General features: G+C 43.1%; 1 protein-coding gene across 13 annotated transcripts in view; it reads left to right on the top strand.

The window, feature by feature from the left end:
- Positions 1-26,259, top strand: part of ZMYND8 (zinc finger MYND-type containing 8) — a 212,898-nt gene that overhangs the window by 136,310 nt on the left and 50,329 nt on the right. For 12 of the 13 annotated variants that reach the window (XR_011025253.1, XM_068263094.1, XM_068263092.1 and 9 more), the window contains 6 exons: positions 152-294; positions 6,232-6,450; positions 13,958-14,071; positions 14,802-14,894; positions 21,944-22,031; positions 23,386-23,441. Coding sequence is in view for 11 of the 13 variants with exons in the window: in XM_068263094.1 (XP_068119195.1) it covers positions 152-294; positions 6,232-6,450; positions 13,958-14,071; positions 14,802-14,894; positions 21,944-22,031; positions 23,386-23,441 (713 nt within the window). In the remaining 2 variants the exon portion in view is untranslated. Of the gene's footprint in view, positions 1-151; positions 295-6,231; positions 6,451-13,957; positions 14,072-14,801; positions 14,895-21,943; positions 22,032-23,385; positions 23,442-25,397; positions 25,792-26,259 lie in introns of those variants that run through there. The other variant, XM_068263103.1, reaches the window with a different exon arrangement.

The raw sequence follows: 26,259 nt of genomic DNA, 5'->3' as shown, positions 1-26,259 counted from the left end.
TAGGCCTGCATTTCTCAAAGATATAAGGTAAATGTTGCAATTATACACCTAATTAATGTGCTTACAGAGAGATTTAACATTTCATGGAAAGAAGTTTAAAGTTACATCGACTGCTGTTTGCCCTGGTATTTACGTTGACATTATTCTTTAGACTCCAGCTCTACAGAGCGGCCAGGACAGAAAAGGAAGCTTCCAAGTCCACAGCACTCTTCCAATGGCCACTCCCCTGAGGATGTATCTGCCAGCCCCAGCAAGAAAAAGAAGAAACCGGGAATGATAAATAATAAAGACCAGGTATGGGCAGGAACCTGATTGTGCTGCTTCACTATACATTTTACTGCAATGTAATTCTTCCCGGAGCAGCTAATATTTACTACTGTACTTGTAAAGATGGCATCTGTTCATTTCCAAGCTAATTCTTTCAAAGTATTTTCCCCCCTGACATTAGTTTATAAAACACTGTAGAGTGACTTCTACATGAGGGATTACCTCACCCCCTTCACCTTAGCAAAGTAAGCTTTCACCACTCATACTCTGACTGTTCTAAATCTGAGCTAGAAATGGCTTTCATCTCTTGTACCCTGACAGTTCCAATTTTCATTAGTCCCTGCTGGAATCAGCTTTGACCACTTATACCATGACAGGTCTGACTCTGAATAGTCCCTGCTGGAAATAACTTTCACCCCTTACACCCTGACATTTATGACTCTAAATAGTCCCTTCTGGAATCAGCTTTGACCCCTTATACCCTGACAGTTTAGTCTCTCAATAGCCCCTGCTGGAAGTAGCTTCCACCCTGACAGTTGTGACTCTGAATAGTCCCTGCTGGAAATATCTTTCACCCCTATACCCTGACAGTTCTTACTTCTAATAAACCCTGCTGTAAAAAGCTTTGACCCCTTATACCCTGCTAGTTCTTACTCTGAATAGTCCGTACTCAAGTTAACGTTGACCCTTCACACCATTACAGTTGTGACTCTGAATAGTCCCTGCTGAAATTATATTTGACCCATTATAATATGCACTCAAAGATGAAAGGAAGTAACTGGTATGTGCATTAAAGTGTCCGCTCACTGTGCCTGTGAATCTGCATTTGTTACACATTTTGCTCATTCTTTAATAGTTTTTTCGACATTTTCATGCTGCCACTGGAGTACAGTATCACTCTTCCAGACTCCTAACCCTCCTGTGCTATACAGTAAGAGGCTTGTACTGACTCGCCAACAGGGCTACTTTAAAGGAGAACTCCGGGATGAGCTAAATTAAAAATATTCCCCCTAGTTTTATCAGCCATTATAATTTTTGAATACCATTTTTTCCCTTGCTTATAATATGCTTTGAAATACTGCTGACAGCCACACTTTTGCTCTTTTTAAGAAATACTGTGCATTATGGAATAAGTTTAAATGAACGTTCAGAGGGTTTTTTCTCTTTACCCTTTGCACTTCTGTATTGATTATAATATGCAGCTTCTGCTAGACTTTTGTATATTGTTTTATAGCTCGAGAGTACTACTGGCTATACTGGCTTAGCTTCTGGCAGAATACCAGGTACCAGGGAGGAAAGTAGACCACATAACGCTACATTACAGAAACTAAGTGTACCGGGAGGATAGACAGCCATGGCAGTGCTCTACTCAAAGCACAAGCTTTGCTGTCTGATTTTCATTTTTAAGTATAGGTGGGCTTTAAAGTTGACTCTGTAATGCAATCACTGCTTATCTCCAAATTAAATCTAATGAGTCAGCCGGCTGGCTAAAAATAGTGATAAAAATGTGTGCAGCTAAAGGATATTAAAATGAAAATATTTAAAGGTATAATTTACAATTGTTATTGTACATGAATGCAGATTCCAATGATTCTTCATGGAGTCTTCATTGGAGACCTGGGGCATGGGTAGTATTTATTGGGTCCTGTTTAAAACCAAAGGAGATTTTAATCCCGGAGATACTCTATGCATTACATATTACCCAAGAGAAAAGGCCTGAGTGGTGTTTTCATCCTTGTATAGAAATTGTTAATTTAATTTCCCTAATTATTTGTCTGTTGGGGTTCAGAAAGGTTTTTAAGTCATGCCTAGGCTACGTTCTTGCAGCTGGTTTAATGCCCAGTTACAGGGGAAAAAAATTGTTTCAATTTTGAATAGTTTGCGCTAAACTAATATTTTGAAGTTGTGTCATTGTCTGTGTTTCCATATGGAGGGAATCCTCATCTGGATATTTTTGCAGGTGGACTTTTAGGTTTTGTATATTTTTCTATGGCTGTGTTTCAACATTTGTGGTGCAGTCAGGTAGAACTGATAGAAAACTGACAGGACCAGACCGGAACTGTGCCGATTTATGTTTGAATCAACAGTAAAACCAAATGCCTGTTATGTGAAAATCACAGAGTAATAGTGACCAGTCCATTTGCAGTCAGAAGACTTGGTGATGGCTATAAGTTCCCATTGCCTCCTGGCACTAGAAGTTACTGTTTGGAAACGAGCTATGTGCTGTTCTGAATGAGCAGTCTTTCTCCTGAGCAGCAATAACCTTATTGTGGCCACTAACGATACAATTAGCTGAATGATCATTTACAAAGGATTCTTTGTATGAACGATCAGAAATGATTGTGCGTGACCACTAATGGAAAAAATGGTAGTGGTGATGTTGGTTGGAATGAGATGAGAGTTAGGTGAGGGTTAGGAGAATTGTGGGTAGGTGAGGGTCATAAGTGACATGGGGAAGGAAAGATAGATTAAGAGAGTGAGGTGTTAAGTGAGAGTCAGGAAAGGTGACATGATGTGGCCTGGAAAGATAGATGTAAAGGACAGGAAAGGTGAGAGTGGTTTGCGAGGATAGGTAAGGCTCAGGAGAGGTGATATGGCAGTGGAACAATCGGCAAAGAATGGCAGGATGGGTAGTAAGGATTTTGTAGTGGCCAGGAGGGCTGCCACCCTGGACACTGAAGATCAGGAAGTGCCTGGGAACACACTATAGCTATGTAGGATTTTATAATTGCCCAATCCAGGAAGCTATCAGTTACTGCCCATCAATGTTCAATCAGTGATCAATATTACCACCTTGTCTTCTTTGTATTGATCAGATTTCTCCTGAAATCTCCTCAAGATACGCTCGGCCCTTTGGGAATCCGTTATTTTTAAGTGACATGCGGCTTGGCTAACACTGCATAGTCTACTGACACCATTTCTGACTTGCTTGATAAAACTTGTTTTTAAAGGGGAACTGAAGTAAGAGTTATACGGAGGCTGCCATATTTATTTCCTTTTTATCAATAGCAGTTGCCTGGCAGCCCTGCTTGTCTATTTCTCTGCAGTAGTATCTGAATAACACCAGAAACAAGCATGCAGCTAGTCTTGTCAGATATGACTTTAAAGTCTGAAACACCTGATCTGCTGCATGCTTGTTCAGGGGCTATGGCTAATAGTATTAGAGGCAGAGGATCAGCAGGGCTGCCAGGCAACTGGTATTGTTTAAAAGGAAATAAACATGGCAGCCTCTATATACCTCTCTTCAGTTCCCCTTTAAGGTGCTATGTGTCATGCTCTATTTATGTGCACCAAGAGAGGTTTCTGACAGGACTGATTCTATAAGAAAGCTAACTCAACTTTCAAACTTCTACATGATGTAAAAATGTGGAGGTTGACTCCTATAAACTTATTTCTGTAATTTATTCCTAAAGAATCCACTGTTGCATATAAAAATAATATCACGTTTGCTGCAAGTGTACTAGCACTGCCCATATAATTATCTAATATTCTGTGTCTTGAAACTGGCAGTATTTGTATTCCTGAAGGCAGCTGAACTATATACACATGGCTTTACTCCTGCAAAACAAAGTTCAGCTTGTTTATAGTACTGTGAATGTTTTTACAAGTCACTATCCTATGTATGCAATGCTTTTCTGAGAAGGCTGTGCTGTGGAACAAAAAGTATGGGCTGTCTGCATCAGGGCAGCCTATTATAATGTGTAATGATGACGTATACTGTGACCCCACTGAAAAGAGGAATGTGTATTTATGGCTGTTTCAAGTCTGCTATTTTATTTATTTTTTGTTGCAGCACACTTCATATATTTTGTTTTTTCTTGTGCTTATTTTATTTCTTCAGCTGTATTAGTATAATTATTATTTTAATATTATTTATTTTTTTGTATTGTAATACTGTATTTGGAAATGCTGTGATTGTACATTGTCTGGCTAAAATATGTTCCATCCACAAAGTTATAAAGTTAAACCTTCAAACAACTTACATTCGTTTGATTTGTGTTAACAATATTGGATTAGTTGACCATAATCTTTAGTTTCTTTAGATGTCATCCTTGAAACCCCTAGTTCAGGCACCATATTTTTATTATATACATTTCATCAGGGACGGATTTACCATAAGGCACTATAGGCGCGTGCCTACAGGCGCCTTATGTGGTTGTGTTGGCTCCTATTCCTTCATCAATGTTTCCTCTCTCAGCAGAGCCAGAGGGTGATGTCACTCACCACACGGCTCCAGTTTGGCAGCCGTAGATATGTGGTTAGGGGCAGAGATCCGAGGCTTTATCAGTGCCTCCCGTGAAAGTTAGAGTAGCCTGGTGGAGGGTGTGGGTATTTGTGGGTATTGCGGCCTCCTCCCTCTGTCCCTGCACCGCACCAGCTGCAGCACAGATCAGCTGTGCTTTTTGACCACACACACTGCCATTTGCAGCCTGCTCCTTTCATCTTGATGGGGGGTGGGCTTGAGACAGGGGTGATTGTAAGTAGTCCAGTACCAGGGTGTACAGATGCAGAAAAGGCTCTCTGTAGCCCTATTTTCTTCAAGCTGATCTGAACTCAGAACTTCTTCTCTACTGTAAAATATAAGCAACAGCATAATAACCTTAAAAGAAAAACATTTATTTGTTATAGCTGATACAAATCCTGCAATAAATCTGCAGTGTGTCTACTTTCTGCTTCATGGAAGCAGAAATGGGGTTAACATCCTTTGTTTACAAATTACGTGCTCTGCCGATGCAGCCAGCTGACACAGCTGAGAGATCAAATTACAGTTGTGTTTAGTCACAAATGAGGAGGAAATAGACTAGCTAAACTCTCTAAATACATACAGGGTGCATTTATCTCTGTTTTCCTTCAATCCTGTGCAAGAGTTCAGGTCCACTTTAAGATGAGCACTATGGAAAGACTGGTTTGCAACCTTTTACCTTTAGTGGCCATCAAGTCAGGAATGACACGAGTTCGTTCACTTTATGCACAAACATCTCACCACCAACTGAAATATGAAATATGAGACGGTGATTGGTGTTTAGGTTCTTTAGCAGCCCCACACAACACATATATTTTGTTTGGATTACCCCTTTAACATGCACAAATATATATTTCCCATACAGTAGTTTTTCTACTCAGAATGAACAGATTGCAGAACATTATGCAGGAGAACAGAGGCGCCAAAAGGATAAAAGGAAGCTAAATGAGCTTAAAAACCAAATTCTTGGTAAATAGAGGTGGTAGTGGTGGACTTACCTCCTCCAAGTAGACACACAACGACTGTAGTAAACACAGTCAATATATTTTATTTATGAACTCCACACAGAGGTGCCTGGCTCTTCTGCTGACCACATGTGCTGTTGCTCCGTTGTTGTTGCCTGGTGAAGCGGGATCAAACCTGCGAAGCGCGTTGCATATTTGGAGTTCATAAATAAAATATATTGACTGTGTTTACTACAGTCGTTGTGTGTCTACTTGGAGGAGGTAAGTCCACCACTACCTCCTCTATTTACCAAGAATTTGGTTTTTAAGCTCATCTAGCTTCCTTTTATCCTTTTGGCGCCTCTGTTCTCCTGCATAATATTGAGTCCACCCTGGGTGGAGGGTTGAACCCCTTTTTCTCATCTACAGAGAGCGACTTCTTATTCCTGAGTGGGGTCAGGAAGATCTCCCCACCTGCCTTTACAGTGGTTGCCTAATGGTAACCCTGGTTTGTGAGTATTAATATTTACTCTATCTAGTAACCATTTACCAGTACATATTACACTATTGGGGCTCTTGGTGTTCCTTGTTTTTAGATTGCAGAACATGGCTTTGCGCCATTGTTAAGATAGCCAGGCAATGTACATCATACACTGCTGCATGCTGTGATGGTATTTTTATTTTGCATTGCTTAGTGTACATTGAAGTTTTGTTGCGTTCTTTTGTCCATGCACATGTGTTTTGAACCCAATCCTGTCTCTCTTGCCTACATTCCAGTCAGAACTAAGACATGGTCCGTTTTACTATATGAAGCAGCCACTCACCACAGACCCTGTTGATGTTGTACCGCAGGACGGGCGCAATGACTTCTACTGCTGGGTTTGTCACCGCGAAGGCCAAGTGCTATGCTGTGAGCTCTGCCCCAGAGTTTATCATGCTAAGTGTCTGAAACTGACGGCTGAGCCAGAGGGCGACTGGTTTTGTCCTGAGTGTGAGGTGAGGCCTGCAGCTTGAACCACTCAATACATACTCACTTTGAACACCAGGCTCGGGACTCGTAGATATGGTAACAACCATCTAATGGCTGTTACCAGACAGGATGTCAAATCCCAGGAAGTCGGGAGCCTGGCTGAGCTCCTTAAGAATTTGAGTTGGATCTCTTGGAACTATCTACTTTACAAGTTGAAGAAAAAAAAATACTACTGGCTCCTGAACTGGACAAAAAGGCTCCTGGATTTATCTATGCCTGGAGTAGGCAACGCCAGTGATCATAAGTAGTGTTGGTGTACAAATTTGGGACATTGAATTAGAATACCCAAATTTTCCTGCGCACTGCACGTCAGCATCTGAATAAGGGGACATGGTCACGGGGAGTTCACTTGCAGTTCACACCATGCTTCAGGTGACTCTGAAGCTTCCTCCTTCTGGTTTGGAAGGATGAAGTATTGGAGTCGCATGAAGCGTGGCGTGAACCGCAAGTAAGTGAACTTCCCGTGACCGTGTCCACCTCTACGGGTGCTGAAGTGCAATGTTCAGGAAAATTGAGGTTTTTAATTCAATCTCCTGAATACAAACACCGCCACTAGGCATACTGTATGTACTGTATATTCTTTCCCAACTAGCTGACCTGTCTTCCACTGGCAAAGGTAGGCATTACCTTTGCCAGTGGAAGACAGGTCAGCTAGTTTGTTTGTTTATTTCCTGGCTTAGTACAGTTGTTTTCCCCCCAAATAAAAGGCACCACAGGAGGCATCTTGCTTCCCTGTCCTTTATATACAAGCTGAGTGATACATTCACAAAAGGGATCTTTAATAAGTTTTTCTGTAGTCTTTTGCTGTTTGCATCCATCTACAGTTGCCTTTGAGTACCAGGCTGATGTAACCATGTGTTGTGTTGCAGGCCATTGTAACTTTTTACAGTGCAGAAGTCTAATCTCATATAGTTTTCGTTCCTCCTTTTTAGAAAAAACACCAGCAAAATCTTGCTGAGATTGTTAGCCATGGCTCCCTATAAATTTAGCTGCAATCAAGTGTCGCAAGTTAAACATTTTACACTGAGGGTGTGTTTTAAGAGGGGATTGTGCAAATCATATTTAAAATAAAGCACAATTTTTACTCATTTAACATTCTTTAAGGGTGACCTCAAAGTAGGGACCTCTCTTTTCAGTTATCAATACAGGAAGTTTGTCTAGGACAAGTGTCTAAAGCTTAAAATTTATCTTCCACTTTTAATGGTTATTTGTCCAGCTGTACTTTGACTCTCTCTGTTCTATTAGTGCCAATGTATAAATAAGTCCTGGCAGCATTGTAGCCCACAGAACAAAGGTACTGCGATTATCTTTTTCATCATAAATCCCGGTATAGCACTAAGCAATTGTGATATTGTAGCTGACATTCTCTGTGGGTATCTCTTCAGTGATGCCAAAGCTCTCTGCAACAGAGCAAGCTGTTTGTGAGCCACAATGGGCTGGTAAGAATAGCTATGCCTCTACCTGCTTCAATATGTCAGCCCTTACATGGCACTGGGTAGAGCGATACGGGAAGATCTGTGACTTGAGACTACATCACATATTAGCTAATTTAATGAATGCACTTATCATGGCTGGACAACCTTTTATATTGCTTGATATTTAAAGGGAGCCTGACACGGGATTGACAGGGTGGCTGCCAAATGTATTTCCTTTTAATAAGTTGCAGTTGCTTGGCTGTCCTTCTGATCCTCTGTCTCTGAACAAGCATGCAGCAGATCAGGTGTTTCTGACATTATTGCCAGATCTGACAAGATTAGCAGCATGCTTGTTTCTGGTGTGATTCAGACACTACTGCACCCAGATAGGCCAGCAGAACTGCCAGGCATGTGGTATTGTGTAAAGGGAAATAAATATGCCCAGCCTCCACAGTCTTCTCACTTCAGATGCCCTTTAATGGACATCTGGACGAGGGATATGGTGGCAGTCACATTTATTTTCTTTTAAACACCAGTTCCCTTGCTATTCTGCTGATCATGTGCTTCTAATTCTTTTAGCCATAGACCATGAATAAGCATTCAGATCATATGTTCCACTGAAGTTTGTCTGGAATAGCCACATGCTTGTTTTAGGTATGTGAGCCAGATACTACTGCAGCCAAAGGGATCAGCAGGACAGCCAGGCAACTGGTATTATTTAAAAGGTAATTAATATGGTAGCCTCCACTTCTCACTTCAGGTGCACTGTGGTAGATGACACCACTTGATCATACTTCAAAGTTCTGAAAAGGATGAAAAGGACACATTCAAAATGAAATATTTTATTTTTAAGGCGTTTCTCTGATAGAGCTACAGGCTTGTAACACAGCTGTAGAGGGGAACCCTGACGAAGCACCAATGTGCACCAAAACCAGGCGCCCCACAGTCTGGTCGGACTTAATGGATGGATGTCTTTTTTCAGCCAAACTATGTAACTATAGCAGTAGTGTAATGCTGCGCGGGGTGTGTAACTGTCATTTGGGGCTCTGTCGGTTGGCGTACCCCGAATTACATCTCCCTCAGAGTTGCTACAGCTTGGAGGAGGAATAGTATTTAATGCCGCCAGGAAGTTTTGAAGCAGCAGGGAGAGATGTCATTCAGCTCTCCCTGCGCCCTACTTACCGGCGACTCCTATATATGTACGCAGCTCTGGCAGTAAATGAAGGCATTATACCCGACACCCTTGCTCCAGAAAATTAGTTTAAAAATGAGACTGAAGACTAAATACACACCAGGCCAAAGGTACAATAGTCCAGGTCCTGTATAAACTTGAGTGGTCCAGTTTAGGTGTTTATTTTTAATTTATTTTTTTTATTATGCATCTATTGGGAAGCATTTAACCTCCAATATTTATCTCCTATATATATATATATATATATATATATATATATATATATATATATATATACACACACAGTGGAGGAAATAATTATTTGACCCCTCACTGATTTTGTAAGTTTGTCCAATGACAAAGAAATGAAAAGTCTCAGAACAGTATCATTTCAATGGTAGGTTTATTTTAACAGTGGCAGATAGCACATCAAAAGGAAAATCGAAAAAATAACCTTAAAGAGAACCCGAGGTGGGTTTGAAGAATATTATCTGCATACAGAGGCTGGATCTGCCTATACAGCCCAGCCTCTGTTGCTATCTCAAACCTCCCTAAGGTCCCCCTGCACTCTGCGATCCCTCATAAATCACAGCCAAGCTGCTGACAAACAGCTTGTCAGAGCTGGCTGTGTTTATCTCTATAGTGTCAGTCTGCTGCTCTCCCCGCCTCCTGCAGAACTCCAGTCCCCGCCTGCATCCCTTCCCTCCCTGCTGATTGGAGGGAAGGGACGGGGGCAGGGACCGGAGCTATGCAGGAGGCGGGGGAGCAGCTGAGACTGACACTACAGATGTAAACACAGCCTCACAGCACGGCTGTGATTTATGAGGGATTGCAGAGTGCAGGGGGACCTTAGTGGGGTTTGGGATAGCAACAGAGGCTGGGCTGTATAGGCAGATCCAGCCTCTGTATGCAGATAACATTCTTTAAACACACCTCGGGTTCTCTTTAAAGAGGAACTGTAACGACAAAACGGCCCCTGGGGGGTACTCACCTTGGGTGGGGGAAGCCTCAGGATCCTAATGGGGCTTCCCACGCCGTCCTGCGTCCCTCGGGGGTCCCGCTGTAGCCCTCCGTACAGTGGTGACGCAATATTTACCTTCCTGACTCCTGCGCAGGCGCTCTGATGCCTCTCGGCGCCGAAGTAGGCGAAAATACCCGATCGCCGTCGGGTCTGCTCTACTGCGCAGGCGCAAGTTTCCGGCGCCTGCGCAGTAGAGCGGACCCGACGGAGATCGGGTATTTCCGTCTATTTCCGTGCCGAAAGTCGCCACAGCGCCCCCGCTGGGGCCAGCAAAGGTAAATATTGAACTGACAGTCGGCACAGTCGCCGGCTGTTCGGAGGGCTGCGGCGAGACCCCCGTGGGACAGAGGACGGCGTGGGAAGCCTCATTAGGATCCGGAGGCTTCCCCCACCCGAGGTGAGTAACCCCCAGGGGAGGTTTTTGTTGTTACAGAGTCTCTTTAAATAAAAGATAGCAACTGATTTGCATTTCATTGAGTGAAATAAGTTTTTGAACCCTCTAACAATAAATGACTTAATACTTAGTGGAAAAACCCTTGTTTGCAAGCACAGAGGTCAAACGTTTCTTGTAATTGATGACCAAGTTTGCACACATTTTGAATGTTGGTCCACTCCTCTTTGCAGATCATCTCTAAATCACTAAGATTTCGAGGCTGTCTCTGTGCAACTCTGAGCTTTAGCTCCCTCCATAGGTTTTCTATTGGATTAAGGTCCGGAGACTGACTAGGCCACTCCATGACCTTAATGTGCTTCTTCTTGAGCCACTCCTTTGTTGCCTTTGCTGTATGTTTTGGGTCATTGTCGTGCTGGAACACCCATCCACGACCCATTTTCAGTTTCCTGGCAGAGGGAAGGAGGTTGTCATTCAGGATTTCACGATACATGGCTCCGTCCATTTTCCCGTTAATGCGATTAGGTTTTCCTCTGCCCTTAGCAGAAAAACACCCCCAAAGCAAAATGTTTCCACCCCCATGCTTGACGGTGTGGACGATGTTTTGGGGGTCATAGGCAGCATTTTTCCTCCTCCAAACACAGCGAGTTGAGTTAATGCCAAAGAGCTCTATTTTGGTCTCATCAGACCACAGCACCTTCTCCCAGTCACTCACAGAATCATTCAGGTTTTCATTGGCAAACTTCAGACGGGCCTGCACATGTGCCTTCTTGAGCAGGGGGACCTTACGAGCCCTGCAGGATTTTAATCCATTGCGGTGTAATGTGTTTCCAATGGTTTTCTTGGTGACTGTGGTCCCTGCTAATTTGAAGTCATTCACTAACTCCTCCCGTGTAGTTCTAGGATTCTTTTTCACCTCTCTCAGAACCATTGAGACCCCACGAGGTGAGATCTTGCGTGGAGCCCCAGAGCGAGGTTGATTGGTCATTTTGTGCTCCTTCCATTTTCGAACAATCGCACCAACAGTTGTCACCTTCTCTCCCAGCTTCTTGCTAATGGTTTTGTAGCCCATTCCAGCCTTGTGCAGGTCTACAATTTTGTCTCTGACATCCTTGGACAGCTCTTTGGTCTTTCCCATGTTGGAGAGTTTGGAGTCTGCTTGATTGATTGATTCTGTGGACAGGTGTCTTTTATACAGGTGACTAGTTAAGAAAGGTGTCCTTAATGATGGTGACTAATTGAGTAGAAGTGTCTAACCACTCTGTGGGAGCCAGAACTCTTAATGGTTGGTAGGGGTTCAAAAACTTATTTCACTCAATGAAATGCAAATCAGTTGTTATCTTTTATTTAAGGTTATTTTTTCGATTTTCCTTTTGATGTGCTGTCTGCCACTGTTAAAATAAACCTACCATTGAAATGATACTGTTCTGAGACTTTTCATTTCTTTGTCATTGGACAAACTTACAAAATCAGTGAGGGGTCAAATAATTATTTCCTCCACTGTATATTCTCTTTTACCAGCCTGCTGCAGCTTCCTTGCAGGCAAAACTAAAAACAAAATATGGGAAAAAAATTACTGTGGAAACACTGTGGTTAGCGTTATCACAATTATTTGTAAAGGTTCACTTGATGCACAGAGTTTGCATTTCAAAATGCTAGGATTCCCCTGAGCCTGGAGTTCTTTGTCAATGAGCATGATCATTCAATGTGAAGACTTTTTTTTTCTCTTTTTCTCTTTATTTAACTAGAGTACTGTGAACAGGATGACAGTTTTCCATTACAAATCTACTAAGGGAACAGATTTGAACTGATAATATTTACAGAGTAGGTAAACCTTTACTTTTTGGCAGAAGAACACTTTCTCCACCAGACACACTTGATATGCCAGAGATGCACCACAACAGGATGTAGTTGTTGACTTAATTGACAACTTCTTCAGGGGTATTTTTAATTTAATCTATTTTTAATCTATGAACTGAAGCTGCTGTTTAAAAGCCCACTTACTGTAAATCGTCCACTGACCTTTAGGGTGTGTGATAATCGCAAATGATGAATGCAGCTGAAACCGCCACCCACTGTCCCACCTCCTACCCCTGTTGCCCGTGCAGTTATAAGTGACCTGTCTGCCGTCTGTGTTGAATGTCTGTGCCCTACTTCTAAATTCAAGGCCCCACATGACTACTGGCATATAGCACGTGGGGTGCGTATGTAATATCACACACATGCCCCATGTGCTATATTGCTGCCAATGCTGTGGGGGAGCAAATGCGGAAGTATAATAAGGTCACTCAGCGCAGCAGGTAAAGTATAACCGCATGGGCACGGGGGGATTGTAAGGTTGACATAAAACATTATGGGGACAGGGGCTGGAGGCCGATTCCCGAAAGATTTCATGCTGAAATTGATTTGGAATTGGCCTGCGGTTTATGGCAGCCAAGAGATTTCTCTCTATTCAGATTCGATCAGAGAGAGATTTGTTTCTTGGTCGATCAGCTGACAAAATTGCTAGATGTATTGCCACCATTAGTCTATGAAAGATAAGACTACTGCTGACTAACAGCAGTAAGACTAACAGCAGTAATGAGTACTTGGAAATGGGAAGAGACCGCACACTTCACTGCACTATGGAAAATAGTTGTGGGGACTGACTGGTGAGATTGCTGGAACAGTGATGAACTAGGCAGCACTAGCCCTGCTCTATTTTTCTTTTCTTTTTTTTCAGGGGGGAAGGGGGTGTTAGTAGGTCTTGGAGTAGATATTTATACAACATATCTTTTCCCATGAGGCAGTGCAGTCCCAGTCCTGCACTAAACTAATTTTGGACACTTCTTACTTGGTTCTCTACATTTTCTTGCCTTGCAAAAACCTGTAAGAGGACAGTTATTGCAGTTGTTGATGTCCTCTCATGGGTTTATTAACAGGCAGGACTTTGTCAATACAGCCAAGTTTTTTTGTCCAGTTTTACTGGAATAGTGTTTTGGTTGTACCTATTCCTAATGCCACCAAGAGAACACTAGAAGTCTTATGCTGGGGATACACGATGCGTTTTTGCGTTCGTTTTTGCCGTCGTTTTCGCTTTCGATCGATTCTACTCTCGATTCACTGCTCGATTCCCCTCTCGATTCCTTATCTTTTCTTATCAGTTACATTCACTTGAATGAGGAGAATCGAAACGAAAGTAGAATCGACCAGATCCAACAGGTTGGAATTTATCTATCGAACCCATCTATCTAAAGTAAAAACTTAACGTGTATTCCCAGCATTAGAGTAAAAGAAAAAACTCAACGTACCTTTTCATTGAGCTTTCTAGTTTAGACCTCCTGGTTGGCTGAGGTGTCTGTGTAGCGATCACTCAGAATAGTGTTTTGAGTCTCTGGTCACTATCCTAGTGTCACTCACCTGAAATATTAGGACATTGTTTTACCATTAACAGATAGGTTATTGATACTGGATGTCTTGCACCTTCTTTCTCCAGAAAATCACTGTGGCAGAATGTATAGAGACGCAGAGTAAAGCAATGACCATGCTGACTATAGAACAGCTCTCCTACCTGCTTAAATTTGCACTACAGAAGATGAAACAACCAGGGGTAAGTTTGCTATGGCAGCCAGTAGATCTCTTTGGATTGTTTCCCAGAGAGCTTGCTTCACTCAGGGCTTAGAGCATGCATTTTTACCATAATATACTGGGTGGGAGGAGGCATCTCAATGTGAGTGTCAGAAGACAATGTTGGTGTTTTTCGATTGTGGTGTGAACCAAGTCCAGAAGAGGACTTTCAATCAGTGGTTGCCTAATGGCATTCCTGTTTATGCTATAAACAATGGAGCAGCAGTAAGACAGCACTCCACTAGGATAAAACATTCTTACCCGTCCCTCCATTTGCCACCAGCAAGCATATGTGTAGTCATTGCTAGCCCTCACTTGAGGCTCTTGGCTCCAATGTATCCTGCGAGTGAAAGGCAGGATTATTGCCTACATTTGGCCTCTGAAGAAGCAATGCTTTTTGTGAAACGATCGTCAGGCTGTTCACCCCGAGCACCCACTGCCACACTTCCATTCCCAGTCACAGCGGAACAATATGTACTGTTTCCTATACTTTCACCATCAATGCGATATGCATTGTTTGCACAAGCACTTTACTGGAGAATCAATAAATCGCTCAATAGTGCCAGACTTTCCTCGTCTTGAATTTGCATGGTTGCTTGCATGATGCTGATTCATTTTATTCCTTGTGTAATTTATATACCAGAGAGGCAGGGAACCCTTATGCACAAAGAATGATTAATACTTCCACTTTAAACCTCAGCTTTTCTTTACAGACAGAACCATTCCAGAAGCCCGTGTCACTGGAGCAACATCCTGATTACTCAGAATATATATTTAATCCTATGGATCTCAGCACATTAGAAAAGGTCAGTGTCCTGTAGATTAAAAGAACTTAAACATGTTATGTTACCTATCCCTGTCCCCCTCAAATGTAGCAAAATGCTGAACTGCTTTGTCTCAGGCCTTCACCTCCCTAACTGTATTTACAAAGTATAAGAGAAAGCCACCCATGTACAAATCTATAAATATCAACAGACCACGATGTCCAAACAGTGAATACAACGTTTATTAGGGACTTAGCCTTGTATTAAAATCAATTAAAACACTGCAAAGGGTGACATCCAGTACACATACAGTATAATGAGTATTGTAACATGCATGAACAAGCATATGAATACAGCAATATGTTCAATCACCTGGACCAAACAATGTATACTAGGGCAGACAGCAGATCAGGTGCTTCTGAAAATATTGTCAGATCTATTGTTAGTTGCTTGCTTGTTTCTGGTGTTATTCAGACACTACTGCAGCCAATAAGATCGGCAGGACTGCCAGGCAGACTTTAATAAATCTTTGATTATAATGATAAACTAATTCTTCTAGAACTGAGTTGCACCACATAAAGGGCCAAAATCTAAGTCTAAATAGCAGGTCATTACCGTTATTGAACAGTCTCAAACTGACAAATTTTTCAACCACAAATATGAATTTGAAATGACCATATATATATATATATATATATATATATATATATATATATATATATATATATATACACAGTGGCTTGCAACAGTATTCGGCCCCCTTGACGTTTTCCACATTTTGTCACATTACTGCCACAAACCTGCATCAATTTTATTGGAATTCCACGTGAAAGAGCAATACAAAGTGGTGTACACGTGAGAAGTGGGTTGAAAATCATACATCATTCCAAACATTTTTTACAAATCAATAACTGCAAAGTGGGGTGTGCGTAATTATTCAGCCCCCTGAGTCAATACTTTGTAGAACCACCTTTTGCTGCAATTACAGCTGCCAGTCTTTTAGGCTATGTCTCTACCAGCTTTGCACATCTAGAGACTGAAATCCTTGCCCATTCTTCTTTGCAAAACAGCTCCAGCTCATTCAGATTAGATGGACAGCGTTTGTGAACAGCAGTTTTCAGATCTTGCCACAGATTCTTGATTGGATTTAGATCTGGACTTTGACTGGGCCATTCTAACACATACATACATATGTTTTGTTTTAAACCATTCCATTGTTGCCCTGGCTTTATGTTTAGGGTCATTGTCCTGCTGGAAGGCGAACCTCCGCCCCAGTCTCAAGTCTTTTGCAGTCTCCAAGAGGTTTTCTTCCAAGTTTGCCCTGTATTTGGCTCCATCCATCTTCCCATCAACTCTGACTAGCTTCCCTGTCCCTGCTGAAGAAATGCACCCCCAAGCATGATGCTGCCACCACCATATTTGACAGTGGGGATGGTGTGTTCAGACTGATATGCAGTGTTTGTTTTCTGCCACACATAGCGTTTGGCATTTTGGCCAAAAAGTTCCATTTTGGTCTCATCTGACCAGAGCACCTTCTTCCACATGGTTGCTGTGTCCCCCACATGGCTTGTGGCAAACTGCAAACGGGAATTCTTATGCTTTCTGTTAACAATGCCTTTCTTCTTGCCATTCTTCCATAAAGGCCAACTTTGTACAGTGCATGACTAATAGTTGTCCTATGGACAGAGTCTCCCACCTGAGCTGTAGATCTCTGTAGCTCGTCCAGAGTCACCATGGGCCTCTTGACTGCATTTCTGATCAGCGCTCTACTTGTTCGGCCTGTGAGTTTAGGTGGATGGCCTTGTCTTGGTAGGTTTACAGCTGTGCCATACTCCTTCCATTTCTGAATAATCGCTTGAACAGTGCTCCTTGGGATGTTTAAGGCTTTGGAAATCTTTTTGTAGCCTAAGCCTGCTTCAAATTTCTCAATAACTTGATCCCTGACCTGTCTTGGACCTGTCTTGTGTGTTCTTTGGACTTCACAGTGTTGTTGCTCCCAATATTCTCTTAGACAATCTCTGAGGCCCTTACAGAGCAGCTGTATTTGTACTGATGTTAGATTACACACAGGTGCACTCTATTTAGTGATTAGCACTCATCAGGCAATGTCTATAGGCAACTGACTGCACTCAGATCAAAGGGGGCCGAATAATTATGCACACACCACTTTGCAGTTTATTTATTTGTAAAAAATGTTAGGAATCATGTATGATTTTCGACCCACTTCTCATGTGTACACCACTTTGTGTTGGTCTTTCATGTGGAATTCCATTAAAATTGATTCATGCTTGTGGCAGTAATGTGACAAAATGTGGAAAACTTCAAGGGGGCTGAACACTTTTGCAACCCACTGTATATGTGTGTGTGTGTGTGTGTGTGTGTGTGTGTGTGTATATATATATATATATATATATCTCATCAAGCAAAAAAAAGAAAAAAATAATATTGCTACTTTGCTGCATCATTTTTGGCTGTAGCTTAAGTAAACATGTCATCCTGTCATTGAAGTGTGCTTTTTAACTCTTGTAAGGAGAACAGCGGCGCCAAAAGAATAAAATGTATTACAAGCTTTAAAATTCCTCGGGAGGCGGTGATGAACTCATCTCCCCGAAGTAGACATAATACCGTCAATTTTAATACAAACATGTTTATTTATATACTCCAATAAACAGTGCAACGCATTTCACAGCTATATTCCCGCTTTTTCAGGCAATAACAAATAGGAGTACACACAGTACAGTCTCAAGGTCACGATAAGGGCCTCTGTGGCGCTTATCGTGACCTTGAGACTGTACTGTGTGTACTCCTATTTGTTATTGCCTGAAGAAGCGGGCGGGAATATACCTGCGAAACACGTTGCACTGTTTATTGGAGTATATAAATAAACATGTTTGTATTAAAATTGACGGTATTATGTCTACTTCGGGGAGATGAGTCCACCACTGCCTCCCGAGGAATTTTAAAGCTTTTAATACATTTTATTCTTTTGGCGCTGCTGTTCTCCTTACAATATCCGCATCCACCCCTGGTGGAGGGGTTGAATCCCCGTTTTCTTCTCCCCATCTACAGAGAGCGACATCTTAATCCTGAGTGGGGACAGGTCTAATCTCCTCACCTGCCTATACAGTGGTTACCTATACGGTAACCCTGACTTGTGAGTTTATTCATTTATATACCTCCCATTACCCATTATAGTACATACTACACTACATTGGGCTCTCGGTGTTCCCTTCTTTTTTTCTTTTTAATTCTTGGGACAAGTTGATGTTTTTCTTGAAGCATATATTTATCATACATGTCTGGTGTCAGAATGCATTGTACACCTTCACCACCGGCATTGTTTTATAACACTAAATAAATGCCGGTTTGTTTTCTTAAAACAAGAACATATATTCACTTTCCCATCTTTTATCAATAAATAATCCTAAAACTAACTTTTGTATAGCGCTTTTCTCCTGTTGGACACAAAGCGCTCAAGAGCTTTAGCCACTAAGGGTGCATTCAAGGGGCCACCCTGCAGTGTTAGGAAGTCTTGCCCAAGGACATCTAACTGAATAGGTACTGACTCTAGCCAGGATTCAGATTGTCTTCCTTTCGTATCACCTTTCACTTCTTGGGCATTTTAAGATGGACTGTTGATATTACTCCTATCTGCTTTTTAAAAAAACAGCTGTAAAATGTTGAAGTAGAAACACTGCACTCTAGTGGTAGGATGTCACTTCACAGGTCATGATACTAAAGTGCATTAGGAGAGAATTTTTTGGGCAATGTGCACTTTGGCATAGACTTTATTTGACACAATTGTGTGTATTTCAAGCCCTCAGGGGCCACATAAAATGGTGGGATGGAATCTTAACAGATGGGATGGATTTGGCCTATGGGCATTAAAGTTAACCCAGAGACGAAGCACCCTCGTGTATTTTACCATATATATCAGTGGGAACATTAGAGAAAACACCTGCCCTGCTCTCTGTTTCATCCTTCACTGCTCAGCCTGCCTGTTATGAGCCCTGTTAAAATACCCGACTGAGCATTCAGTCTGGCTTTGCTCAGGAGTAATTACAGCTCATTACAGCAGTCATTACAGCAGAGCCAGAAGGGGGCAGGCTTGGGCTTGAAAAGACATCAGAGAAGACAGACTCCGCTATAATGATTCCTGAGCAAAGCCAGACTGAATGCTCAGTCTGGGATTTTATCAGGACTGCTAACAAGCAGGCTGAGCAGTGAAGGATGAAACCGAGCAGGGTAGGTGTTTTCGCTAATGTTCCCACTAATATATATGGTAAAACACATGAGGGTGCTTCCTCTCTGGTTCACTTTAAGTTTGACACCTGTTTTCTAGAATAAGGAAATGGGCATAAGTAAAATGCAACACCTTCCTGTTCTATGATGTGAGTCTCACATTTCAAATTACCTACTCTACAGATTACTGGATGTGAGACTCACGTTTGTTGCCTAGAAATGCATGTATACAGCACTGAGGTCCCCAAACTGTGCACCCTAGTGAGTGCACAGGCTGGCAATAATGGTATGCTACATGACTAACTAGTGATTAAAACATGGCAGGTATGGTACCATTTTAACCAGAACTAGCCAAATAATATATTTTGAGATGTTTTTAACCACTTGAGGACCACAGTGTTAAACCCCCCTAACGACCAGGCTCTTTTTTTTGTTGCACTGGGCTGTTCAGGCTTTTCAGCCTCCTGCACAGCTCAGCTATGGAGCCCAGCGATCGGACTCACCTCCTTTTTTGGTCCCTAAGGGGACTTGCCGCCTGAAGTGTCCGATCGCTGTGGCTTTTTATTTTATTTTTTTTGCAGCCTGTATCAGGCTGTTTCTCCCTCCCTCCCTCCTGCCCCCCTTCCCTCCTCCCCCCCCCCCTTCCCTCCTCCCCACCCCCCCTTCCCTCCTCCCCCCCCCCCCTTCCCTCCTTCCCCCCCCCCCTTCCCTCCTTCCCTCCGTGCACTGCATTGAACAGGACGGCGATCAGTCCTGTTCCGCATCTCATAGGCATCAGCCTATGAGAGGACGGCGATCCCCGGCCAATCAGAGGCCCAGGGATTGCCGATCTATTACAGCGCTGCCGGAGACCACAGCGCTGTACGGATGTAAACAAAGGGGATTTCTTTTCCCTTTCGTTTACAAACAGTCTGTTAGCCACGATCGGCGGCCAGCAGGCTAATCACTGGTCAGGAACGATTGTGCATGCACGCGGCCATTCCCTGGGAAACTGCAGCTCCAGGACTTGACGCCAATTGGCGTTAGGCGGTCCTGGGGCTGTCGCCGCGTTCACGCCCATGGGCGTGACGCGGTCGTTATGTAGTTAAAGAGACACTGAAGCTGAAAAAAAGATATGACATAATAAATTGGTTGTGTAGTACGGATAATTACTAGAACATTAGTAGCAAAGAAAATATTCTCATATTTTTATTTTCAGTTATAGTTTTTTATAACATTGCATCATTCTCTAATATTTGCAGTTTACACACTGCTCAGCATCCTAAATGATTTTACAGAGCAGGCTAGTGAACTTTTGAACTGTTCTCTGCAGGGAAAAAAAAAACAATACAGTGCCAGACACTTGAGATAATAAGCTTCAGAAGACAGAGCTCTGTGCGACTTTGAAAGTAGTGGAGCTCAATGGGCTTGATTCACAAACCCGTGCTAACTGTTAGCACGGGCATGCTAAACAGTTAGCACGTGAAGTGCCGCTCATGGACTTTTGCGCGCATAAAGTTGCGCGATCGCAGACATTTGTGCGCGATGATGCGGACTTTTGCACGCTATTGGCCGCCGGTCGCTTGCAAAAGCCCCCATTATCGCGCGCAAATGTTCATGATCGCGAGACTTTGCGCTCGCAAAAGTCAGTGAACGGCATTTCACTTGCTAACTGTTTAGCATGTCCGTGCTAACAGTTAGCACGGGTTTGTGAATCAAGCCCATTGGATTTTTTTGCATAGATAACAACTGGAGTTTCTTAACTCTTCCTGTACTGGAAACACTAAATGGTTTAAAGAAGCGCCCTGGTGGTATATAAAAGCATTTAAAAGCAGTTTTAAAACTGATAAAGGTTTGAGGTTGCTTACCTCAAGGACGACAAATCTTTGTAGGGACAAAAGATTTTATTGGTAGCACAGGCAACGCATTTCCCGGGTCTGAGCCCGCTTCCTCAGGCCAATAGCAGTGCCAGGCCAATTGAAATAGCAAGCTAAGAGAGGCTCCCTTAGCTTGCTATTTCAATTGGCCTGGCACTGCTATTGGCCTGAGGAAACGGGTTTAGACCCGTGAAACGCGTTGCCTGTGCTACCAATAAAATCTTTTGTCCCTACAAAGATTTGTCGTCCTTGAGGTAAGCAACCTCAAACCTTTATCGGTTTTAAAACTGCTTTTAAACGCTTTTATATACCACCAGGGCGCCTCTTTAAACCATTTAGTGCATCCCTAACCCCCATACGATACCCGTGTGAGGGGTGGAGGCAGAACATACGTGGTTTACACCACGGTGGACATCTGCCTCCCTTCTTTTTTCCAAGGAGAGCGACCGCATCCAGGTCCTTAGTGACCTCCCCGAGTGCAGTCGGGTTAATTGTCTCCACCTGCTTCCTGTGGTCGGTTGCCCCTCTGCAACCCACTCTTGTGAGTAGATTCTTATCTTCTACATTGACAATTTTGAGTAAACATATTACACTATTGGGCTCCCGTGTTTTAGTTTCCTGTGTCTTTTCCCCAGAAGGTGTCCAGACACCAATCATCCACTACTGTACTGGAAACAATATGAGACTAATATTTGTGCTCCTAATGTTTTATTTCTTAGCTGTACTACACATACAAATCCTTATATCATAATTTTTTTTTCGCTTCAGTGTCTCTTTAAAACTGGCACTTGACATGTAAAAATCAGGAAGGGTGAAACCTAAAAATGATCAGTTTTCCTTTTCTCTGGTAGTTTGGTTACTGTTGTTACAGCAGTGTTTTTTTTTGTTTGTTTTTTTTTTTTTTATGATAATTTCATTGATGTGGTTGTGTTGTTGACTGGGAAGTGGTACAGTTCCTGCAAAGCACTAACTATATATTTCTTATACCGGCAGAATGTTAAGAAGAAAATGTACGGTTGCACAGAGGCATTCCTGGCAGAAGCCAAATGGATTTTACACAACTGCATTATTTATAACGGAGGTAAGGTTAGTGGTTAGCGCTCTCGCCTTGCAACCCTGGGTCCCCGGTTCGAATCCCAGCCAGGTTTGTGTCCCACCCCCCCACCCCCTTTTGTCCCCACCAACATAGCTTTCTGCTGGTGGGCTCTGATCGCTGCTGCAATGTTTATTTATTTTTTTGTTAGTTTGTTTCTCCTTCCTAATTTACCTATATCCCCCCTCCCCCCCCCACCAGCGAATGACAGCGATCGGCTGTCATAGGCATCAGCCTATGACAGCCGATCGCTCTTGAGCCTCTGTAGGGGACAGCCGAGTGACACGGCTGTTCCCAGTACACCGCTGCCATAGATCGCAGCCCTGTACCATGTAAATTGATGGCGGTTTTGCCGTCTAACAGTCTCCTGGCCGCTCATATAAAGGTAGATATAGTAACATGCACAGGACAGCCACGTTGTCTCACTGAGGGAGTGCAATTGCCAAAGCAGCAGTAGAATTTCCAAATAGCAGAAGAAAGGGCCTTGCACATCCCTTATAAAACTTCACTTTTAATTGTATCAAGTAAAAAAGACATACTTTACATATCCAGTAAAAATTCAATCAAGAGAGGTACAGGCAGGTAGGGAGGTCGACAGCCGTTTCGCGCCAATTAAATGCAGTGGCGCATCATCAAGATCGCCGCTGGGAGACTGATGACGGAGCGGAGCTCTGTCACTCAAGCGGGGATGCGCGTGCATGAACTTAACGCCAATTGCAATCTCCTTCCCCAGCACTTAACGTCAATTGGCGCTATGCTGTCCTGGGGGAGCCGCCGCATTGACGCCTATCGGAGTGACGCGGTCGTTAAGAAGTTAAATTGTACCTGTAGTGAAAATAACATGCCCATAGCGGTCCTTACCTCAGGAAAGAGAAGCCTCTAGATCCTAAAGAGGCTTCCACTGTCCTCCTCAGCAGAGGGGATCCAGCACTGACTCCATCTGTAAATCCCCTTATCAGTTCTTGTCGGTGGTGCGTTCAGGTGCTAGCGGCTCTCCACTGGGGCTGCAGGAGAGCCTCGGGAGTCCCAGTGCTGGAACGCGCTGCCTGAGGAGGATGGTGAAAACCTCATTAGGATCCAGAGGCTTCCCTCTCCTGAGGTAAGTACCCCCCAGAAGTTTACTTTAAGGTTTTAAGGTTAAAATCTTCATTCTTTAGCAACAAAAGACATTATAAAAGCAGATCACATACAGTTTTTACAATTACCTGTATGCTAAAAGTGTTTGTTTCCCACAAGACACCAAGCCCGAATCTCCACTACCGGTTGTGACAAATGGTATGAGAGGATAACGGACTGCCTTATTGCTGGATTTCTTACAGTTTTGTTTTGTGTCCATCTGCAGGAAATCACAAGTTGACACAGACAGCAAAAGTTCTCATCAAAATATGTGAGCACGAGGTGAGATCTGTTGTTGGTACTATGCTTCTAACACATGGCACATCTCCAGCCCAGCACACTTAGAGGAGGAATTACCATTATAGGCTCAGAACACAGGGATTATATGTCCAGTAAGTTGACTTGGGGCATAACATAATGTGGAAAAGATTTTGTTATTACAAAGAAGAGTTTAGCCTCTTTGTCCTCACTCTATCTCTGTCTTAAAGGGAACTGAGCACTGCTTAAACAACATTTGTACCTAAGGGAGGTTCCTAAATTGTGTGGGATGCACCTGGCATTTACTTACCTAGGAGAGCTGCTCTGTGTCCCCCCTTGTCTATATGGATGCCTCCATTTTCTATCCCCCCCAAGCTGCAGATTAAAATTCCTATGGTAAGATCCCGTCTAACTGGCCACCGCCGCCATGCATGCTGGGAGGTTTAGTTCACTGATGTGGTTACATCTCCTGACACGCACCACACTTCCCAGCATGCATTGCAGTGGCCAGGGACATAAGGCATCAGTGCGTGAACCTGCAGCAGGGAGGATAGAATATGGAAGCCTCCATATACATGGGGGCTTCGAAACAGCCCCTCTGTATCCAAGTAAATGCCTGATTTACCCCCAAAGCCCTTGCAGTTCACAAACCTACCTTAGGGAAAGTTTGTTTTTCTTTTTTTGTTTTTTTTTCCCTAATTTTGTTAAAACAGTGCTTAGTTCCCTTATAACTGAGAACTGGATTGATTGATGTGGGCGATGCCCTTTCCTTACAGATGCTTTGCTCAGCATAATATACTTATTTCTCTGCCAGGCACATAACTGCCAGTCATATTTGACTGAAAGCCATTAATATATTTAGGGAGAGAGTGCGATGTGATCCTCAGAGGCTTTCTCTCCCCATGTGATGTAGTATTGGGTGACTGAAAGAACAGTGTTTACTAAGTAGGGCTCTGTCTTTGGCAGTGTACCCAGTCCATGAATATTTGCCAAGTTAGTTGAGCTGTGCTTGTACTCCAGGACTGCGCAATGCTGACTGTGCAGCAGCCAGTCTCCGGATAAGCACTCTGCGCCCTGGGCTGTGTCAGACCACAGAACTGGTTCCCAAACTCTTACCAACACCTCCCAGTTCATAAAGCCTTATACACCCCTCACAGTCTTCTCAGACTTGGACGCTGGTTACGTCAAGCACTGCAGTTTTCAAGATCACCACTGTAATTTCGGGTTATTTGCCTGCAAGCCTAGTTATCTGCTGTATATAATGGCTGAGTTCTGAGATCTAAGAGACTTTTGCTTTCCAGGAAAAGCCTTTTTGGCCTAGCGCACACATTTACGCTCATTTTTTTTCTTGTTACATTAAGTTCTGGTCGACTCAGCATGCATTTATTAGTGCCTTAAAGGAATACTATTGAACTTAACACATTTCTGTCAGTAGTATAAATCAAAATTGCATTAACAGCTAGTGCAAACACAGCATATCTTTTTGCTGTGCAATGTTTCTATTTCTTTTAATTTACCTTTTAAACGGATCCCCTGACAAGCTGACGGCGTCGGCTAATGGGGCAGCTCATTATGTCAGAGGGGATTCCTTTTTACAGTGCCGTAGTGTATTATACTATTTTCACGTTTCCCCATGCTATTCATTATTATTCATTACCATATTCTAGGTTTCCCCAACACTATTCAGCATGCCAGGCATCTGTCACCGTAGCCTGCTATGAGGAGCGAGAGACAAACGCTCTCGCTCCTATTCTGCCCAGCTAATCTCCCCAGAACCAGAAGGAGACTTCCGTGTGTCGGGCTCTGGCTGCCGCCGCATTAGTTGTGTTGTCATCGCTACGCAACGGCAACCATATACGCTGGAGGAGGGCGCATCATTGCTCCTTCCCTTCGGCTCCTGCTTCTGATACGCAGCGATGACAAAACAACTAATGCGGCGGCATTGCCCAGGCCGCCGCATTAGTTGTTTTGTCATCGCTGCGTATCAGAAGCAGGAGCCGAAGGGAAGGAGCAATGATGCGCCCTCCTCCAGCGTATATGGTTGCCGTTGCGTAGCGATGACAACACAACTAATGCGGCGGCAGCCAGAGCCCGACACACGGAAGTCTCCTTCTGGTTCTGGGGAGATTAGCTGGGCAGAATAGGAGCGAGAGCGTTTGTCTCTCGCTCCTCATAGCAGGCTACGGTGACAGATGCCTGGCATGCTGAATAGTGTTGGGGAAACCTAGAATATGGTAATGAATAATAATGAATAGCATGGGGAAACGTGAAAATAGTATAATACACTACGGCACTGTAAAAAGGAATCCCCTCTGACATAATGAGCTGCCCCATTAGCCGACGCCGTCAGCTTGTCAGGGGATCCGTTTAAAAGGTAAATTAAAAGAAATAGAAACATTGCACAGCAAAAAGATATGCTGTGTTTGCACTAGCTGTTAATGCAATTTTGATTTATACTACTGACAGAAATGGGTTAAGTTCAATAGTATTCCTTTAAGCAAACAAATGGAGCCTTATGTTCAGAAATTTGTATTAAAGCTGAATGGGAAAGGCTTTCTTTCTCTTTGTTGAATTCCAAATTAGAATTGTGCCCTAATGACACCACGGCAGTTCCTTTTCCTTACCATCCAGTGCAGCATTCAATATCTGTATCAGGCAGCAGGGAAGCACTCTAGCAGCTCTAGAGGACCCTATATTATTATTTATTGTATTTTTAAAGCACCAACATATTACACAGAAATGAACAATAGATAGACTGAGACAAAGCAAGATACAAAATCATGTAACAGAATTTAGGTTTTAGAGACCACATAGATCAAGTCTAAGTTAAGTACGTAAGTCC

The sequence above is a fragment of the Hyperolius riggenbachi genome, chromosome 12 (assembly GCF_040937935.1).
Source record: "Hyperolius riggenbachi isolate aHypRig1 chromosome 12, aHypRig1.pri, whole genome shotgun sequence".
Taxonomy (NCBI): domain Eukaryota; kingdom Metazoa; phylum Chordata; class Amphibia; order Anura; family Hyperoliidae; genus Hyperolius; species Hyperolius riggenbachi.
Note: the sequence above shows the minus strand (reverse complement) of the source record. Positions and strands in the feature narration are given on the sequence as shown.